Source organism: Triturus cristatus, chromosome 7 (assembly GCF_964204655.1).
Source record: "Triturus cristatus chromosome 7, aTriCri1.1, whole genome shotgun sequence".
In the NCBI taxonomy this organism is placed as follows: Eukaryota; Metazoa; Chordata; class Amphibia; order Caudata; family Salamandridae; genus Triturus; species Triturus cristatus.
The window spans coordinates 446,182,162-446,189,072 of record NC_140590.1 but is presented as its reverse complement, the minus strand read 5'-3'; the positions used below and the strand labels follow the sequence as shown (position 1 = coordinate 446,189,072).

General features: G+C 40.0%; 1 protein-coding gene across 1 annotated transcript in view; it reads right to left on the bottom strand.

Moving 5' to 3' along the window:
• Positions 1-5,875: 5,875 nt before the first annotated feature.
• The window catches only part of DNAH9 (dynein axonemal heavy chain 9), a 1,479,259-nt gene continuing 1,478,223 nt past the window's right edge, over positions 5,876-6,911 (bottom strand). The window contains exon 69 of the mRNA XM_085616775.1: positions 5,876-6,300. Coding sequence (XP_085472901.1) covers positions 6,073-6,300 — 228 coding nt within the window. The 3' untranslated portion in view covers positions 5,876-6,072. The remainder of the gene's footprint in view (positions 6,301-6,911) is intronic.

Here is a 6,911-nt window from a genome sequence, read left to right as displayed (position 1 = left end):
GATGCATGTGCTAGTCACTCTTTTCAATTGCATCCGTCCCAACAGGAAGTCTCGAAACCTCCCTAAATAACCCCAACCATTCCGTCTTCAATTGTTTTTCAAGTATTTGTACTATTGCTTCTGATGCTTTATTACTTTCAATTTTCTCACTGAACCTGATTCATCAATAATATTGTGGACTCTCCTTTGTATGATGTATATTTATTATGATGTAACATGTTGTGACATTTCCTATTTTTATCAATAAAATCCTTTTGAACTGAAAAAAAATCCTTGCTGCTGCTGATATTAATGGGCAGATAAACTACCTCCTCTGAAGAATATAACATTTACAAAATAAAAGTGCTTAGTGCTTTGACATGAAACACTGTCATAGGGGCAGGCAGGAAGTGAAGAAAACAATGAGCCCTGAGTAGGAAAAGCAGCCCAAAAATGTATAGTTTTTAAACGGAACCTGGTCAGCAACAATTTCCACCTAGGTCTATTTGCAGATAAAAGGCAAGTTGTATTTGTGGCTGAGGGAAAAACTCAGAATGTCCCGATGAACTACACACTGCACTTGGCCACTCAAGGCTTTGATATAAAAGTGATTTGATTGTACCAGGTGACATATTTCTCCTGGTGTCAGGGTTTGTGTAATATCCTGAGACCCACAACATAGCAAAGCAAATTGTGATGAACCTTAACCAAGGTATGTCTAAGTTCTTATCCAGTTTCATACAGTCTGCTAATATTGTCTTACAGAAATCAGCCCCTGGTGTATTCCAGATTCTTACCCAGAGCAGCAATGGCTGTAATGTGATGTTATCTTTTAAAACACTCAAACTCACTTCCTCATGACGACAAAAAGAGACAGAGGCACTCTGGGGCACTGCAAGAAGTCTTCTTCTGAACTTGTTTTCTGCTATTTGGAGTGAGTTGCAGTTTACACATCCCCAGACACCAGCCCCAAAGGTTACCACTGAGAGGCTTTTACTTTTATAAATACATACATTTTCTTTAATTGGCTTATGGTCTAGTCTCTAAGCAATTCTAAAAATGGCATTGATCGACTTTTGAAATTGCATGTCTCTGACATTTAATAGGGATTTCCAGTTAAAATCCACATGAAATGGTACCCCCCGATTTGTAAAATGAGGGACTTCATTGATTTCTTCACCCCCTAATAAAAATTGCCTTGTTTTAGACTTTTTTGGCCCACATTTCATTATAAATCATTCAGTGCAGTTGACCTTTAGTCCCAAGTCATTCATAAAAACATTATAGGAATCAAGCAGTATTTGTACGCCGTTAGCTGACCCTGGCTATCAGAACCGCATCATTAGCATATAGTAATACGGGGGCTCGACACAAGTTAATCCTCGGGGTGTCCTTCCTCACCTTACATAGTTGTTCTCTTAGCCCATTAATATATAATAAGAAGAGAAATGGGGCCATGACGCAACCCTGCCTTACCCCCATATCAGAGGGTAAGTCTTCTGTTAGGTCCCTTTGCTGTTATAGCGTACTGAGGCTGATGTGTGTTCATTGAGCCTACTAAGCAGGGTAATAATTGCTCCATTGATCCCCATCTGTGCCATTATGAACCATAATTTAGAACAATTCACTGTGTCGAAGGCACATGTTAGGTCCATAAAGGCTAAATTTACACAGCCCTTTTGTGCCTTTGTATATTTTTGCACAGTTAATGCCAGATTTCGAGTCTGCTCCACGGTTCCGAGTCCTGGCCGAAATCCAAACTGATAGATCGAGAGTGCTTGGGACTCAAGCACCAAGAGTTCTAATTTAGCCAGAATAACCCAGCCGAGGATTTTAACTGAAATATCGAGCAGGGAAATTGGGCAGCAACATTGAGGTTGGCTTTTATCCCCCTTTTTGAAGATGGGGACTATAACGGCTTCCTGCCATGTCTTAACTAAAGGTCCCACTATGGCAAATTTTAAACATTAGTTATTAACAGGGCCCAAACATCTGGTCAATACTTATACAGGTCAACTGGAATTTTATCCGGACCCGGGGCTTTCTCTGGACAACTATTCTGTATTGCTAGGAGTACATCATTCACCTCTATTGAGTTACTCAGAGTCTGAGCTGTTTTTTTATCAAAAGGAGTTTTTGGTGCCGAAGGCATATTTACTAGGTGAGGGTTCGGGGAGAATATTTCCGAGAGGTGTTTTACCCAATCTTTAGTTAAAACTGTGGTATCTAGTTTGGGCATTTCATCACCAAGCATGGAGGTAGAGTTTACAACCTCCCAGAAGGCATGTGAATCTTTTAATGTCGAGGCAGTTTTTAAATCTTCCCAGGCCTTATCCTTCAGAGATCATTTCCTTTTCCAGATTACCTCTTTGAGTCTTTCCTAGCTTTTGGTATCACAAGCTTATTCCTCAGGATCTTTTTTAGAGCACACCATAGTATCCTATGAGTTTCTGAACACCCCTTGTTAAACCATCTTGGGGTATCAGGTGCTCTTCTTCCTCATTTAGTTGTTTTATCTGCCATAAGGCCGTTAAGGGTTGTAAAAGCCAGTATGACATCATCTGGTGTGGCAGAATCTGAAAGGGCTATCTCAATATGTGACTGATTATTTGCCATAAAATCTGTAAGGAAGGCCACCTCATCCATTTTCTTCCATTTGATATTCACACCCTTATTTTTTATTATATACTACCCTGTGTTGTAATTTCTTATCCCTCTTGTTATTCAGGGCTAAATTTAGGGTTAATACAATGGGATTGTGGTCATGTATACAGCTAGCCATTACCACACATCCCTTAAGAGACTGTGATAAATCTTCACTGATTAAAATATGATCGATAGTAGAGTTTGATGTGGCACCCATATTTGTTGGAATCTGGGGTGAAATGGCCATGTCCAGATCTTGAGCGAATTTGAGGTTCCTAACAAAAATGACTCTATTCAATGAGTCCCCATATGACGAATGTTTAAAATGCACCAGGGGCTGATCCCTCTCATCACAGATACAACACGATGCCTGAACTCTAGATTCAGAGATTCCTATATTAAAATCCCCGGCCCAGATAATTTGAAGATCCTTTAAATTATCATGCTGGGCTTGTGATTTTACATCCTCTAAGTCATCTAAGATCTTAGTCACATTTAAATCGAATACATTATAATAATAGTTGATTAAGAGAAAATTGAATGATTAAGGCAGGGTAATTATAAGCAACTGGAAATTTGGGGATGTTCATAGTTCTCTAATCGTGATGTCTGTTAAGGACACTGATATGAAAAAAGTCAGGCCTCCTTTGGCTCAGCCTGATCTTGATGGCACTGCTGGAACACAGTAAGAGGCATATTCATCTATGTAAGGAGAGTCTATTAGCCAGGTCTCTAGGCAGCAAACGATTGTGTGTTGCTCTACCAACATTTTCCGGTCCTGGTTATCAATCTTGGAGCAAAGATCCGCAATGTTCCATGAGATCATACTAAAGTCCTGCTCCTGGGTGGATCCTAGATTGGACAAAGAATAAAGTGGCACAGGCGATATTACACATTATTCTTTTGAAGTTATGCCCCCTGGGTCCAGTGACTGTCAGTCTTGTAATTCCAGGTGAGAGAGAATCTCAAATCTATTTGTGAGGGGCATTTCATATTGTAATCTTGATAGAACAACTTCATCTATTTTGGTGTCTGACTCTGATGGTCTATTTAAATGTCCTATCAATACACAAACTTTTGGCTGATCAAAAATATCCTAGGGGTTGTGCTCTGATGCCCTCAGCGGAAGAACGTTTTGGGGGAGATAGTGAAAAAGAGTTTTGACCAAGCTCAGATTCCCAAATTTACAATTATACAATCCCCAGGTGATAACTTTGGGTCTAAACCCACTCAGTTAACTCTTCTTGTGGAAATGATTTCCTTGGAAAGATCGCTTGCCAATCAGAGTTTCGCTTAAGCCAGAAGGAGATTTTATTCACTAAGGATACATGGGATTCATACTGTGCCTGCCGGAGTGAGGGAACATTTTCCAACACTATTATTTAAGGTGTACATGCCGGTAGACTATGGGGTCCTATTTTATTTAAGTCAGATTGATGACAGTATTGGAGACTTGGGGCACCCTATAATCATTGTCCCATGATTCTCGTACCACTTCGTTAGCTAGCGGCTGCAAGAGTGGCAATGGAGTTTCAAGGCTTGGGGATTGCATATGCTTTAGTTCTTCTTCACTTTGTTGAATGGCATGTTCTTAATTTACTAGTCCAATATTAGCCCTTCGAGACCCTTGAGAATTCCCCATCTACTCCAGGGCAGATGCTCTGCTTAAGAGCCTTTCTTGAGCCAATAGTACCTTCTCAATATTTCCCTCTAGGAGAGTTAATTTTTCAATTGTCCCCGAACATAGTTTAACTATAGAGTTTAGCTGCTCGCCCAATTGACCCAACCTGACTAAATAATTTGTGCTCAGCTTCTTCATTTCAGACTCTCCTTTGGGCATCTTTGTTGAGCGTTTTTTTCCTGTAGTTTTCTTTATATTTGACCCATGTACGGTCAAGAGTGGGAGTTAATGTTAGGGTGAATGAGCTTTTGTGGGCTTTATATATTAGGATCTTGTCTACTCTTCTTGCATGGAGGGCTTTCCAACTGAGATATAACTTCCAGTGCAGATAACAATTCTGTATCTGTATTCACACAGGGGTTAGAGATCAAACAGGGAGTGCACTCAGAGACCTCCCTGAGAGGAAGTGATTCTACTCTCTTCAGGGACGTGGACGTGGTCGGACTTTCGGGGCCTTTCTGTGCATATTCAGTATGATCAACCTGTGTAGTTTTGGCAATAGTAGACCCAGACTTTTTATTGCTGAGTCCATCCTTGCTTCAATCCTTACAATCTCACTTTTAATGGCACCCATAACAGAAGTCCGATAATTTTTAATTGAATTACATTAGGCCTTGTAGTAGTGAAAAATGACTTAAGGGTTTTTTTTCTGCCAGAACGTGTAAAACTTAAAAGTACATGTTCTACTTTTTCAAAACTCTGCACCTTGCCCTCTGGGCTCTACAGAGGCCTAACGTAAGAGAGACTTATGTGTTTTAAGAAGAAAGGTTTAGGCCCGGCAAAAGGTTTATTTTGCCAGGTCGAAGTGCAGTTTAAAACTGTACACATATGGCAGGCCTAAGTGGCACAATGTGTGCTGCAGTCCCACTAGTTGCATTTAATTTACAGGCCCTGGGTACAGGCATTACCACTTTATCAGGGACTTACAGGTATATTAAATGTGTCAATTGGGTATAAGCCAATTCAGCCATGTTTTAAGTAGAGAGCACAAACACTTTAGCAATGGTTAGCAGTGGTAAAGTGCACAGAATTCTAAAAGCCAACAGAAATGGGTTGAGAAAACAGGAGAGTAAAGGCAAAAAGTTGGGGGTTGACCCAGTGAAAAGGGCCAAATCAAAAACTGCTACTTCACTGCCATACACAAAGTAATGCTGGTGCTGTACTAGTGACTCGACAAAAATCGTTAGCCAATCGCCAATGGGTAAGAGCATAGTCTACTGTTCATACATATTCAGTGACAGATTTCTTTGCTGAGAGGTTATAGTGCATGTGTGCAGTTCTGGACCAGTTGTGCAGATACTGTTTGTGATCTCAGAAACTCTGCTGCTAATACCTTACGCTAACTATAAAACTAAGTCATAACATAGCAGCCTATTTGAGATAAAAAGACTTTCAAAAAGATATTGATAGTTTGTTAGACTGTTCATCTATGCCTGTTTGCGCTGTTGATAAAATCAAATCAGTTATGAACATATATCACACAATATGCACTTGAATAAACTAGCAGCAAAAATGACTTTGTCTAGACATGAAGCTGAAGAAATATATATAAAGGACTTACACCATAAGGCCACTAGGAAAATATTTTATTAGAAAATTAAACATTTACAATGAGATTTTCTGTATAAATAGTGATTCATAGGGCGTCAGTGCTCAGCTAATAATGTAGAAATAAGTAGAAATCTTTGTGAAACAGTCTTTAAGAGCAGCATTAAACTGCAGCAAAGAAAATGCCCACCTGTGCTACCTGAGGAAGGGTCTTACATTCAAATTTGTAATAGTAGTGCTACTCCAGCCAGCACCCACTTAGAGGGTTTTTCTTTGGTTTTAAGGTTAAAAGTCCAGACATAGGTTGGTCCTCGTTGGCGTGTCTTGTAGACAGGACAGGCGTAGACATTGCGTGTGTCCTGCTTATCCACAGGTATGGCTTTAATGAAGATTACAGGCATAGCTGGTGTCAAGTCCTTCAGCCGAGCATCAGTAATGATTCCAGCCTGGGAAAGAAATGAAGATGGACTTTAGAAAAAGGTAAGCAAACATTAAGCTCGAACCTAGAATGCTAACATAAAAGCAATGGAGGTAAATCACCACATAAAATGTTTAAACAGCATGACATAACAGAGGTATGTCTAGAGAGCCTATTAATTTCAGTGGGCCATCTTGCAACTACTGTGAGATTACAAACCTTTATTGTTACCCAACTCATCAGTATTGCTGCTAGCAACCTTGGAAGGCTGAAAGGGAGAGTGGAACTGGTTGTATTCAAACTTGTGACCATAGGGTGAATCGTATTCATTAAACCTCAATCCGCTAGGTCAGGCAGAATACCTTTTTAGCACTGTAGAAAATTGTGTTACTATTACCCAAGTCAATGGTACTTAGGGAGTCCACATCAGAAGGAAGGAAAACAGAGCCAGTACTGGTGGATTGCATCATTTTATTCAGGTTGCACACTTGTAGGTTTGCTGAGCTATCATTCTGGCTTTGTGCATCCAACACCCAGAATTGCAGAAAAGGAGATTTTTGTGATTCCTCTAATATCACTTTATGATCCCTAGAATTCAATCTGCATATCTGGCCAGAATATATTCCCTAAAAGATCAGG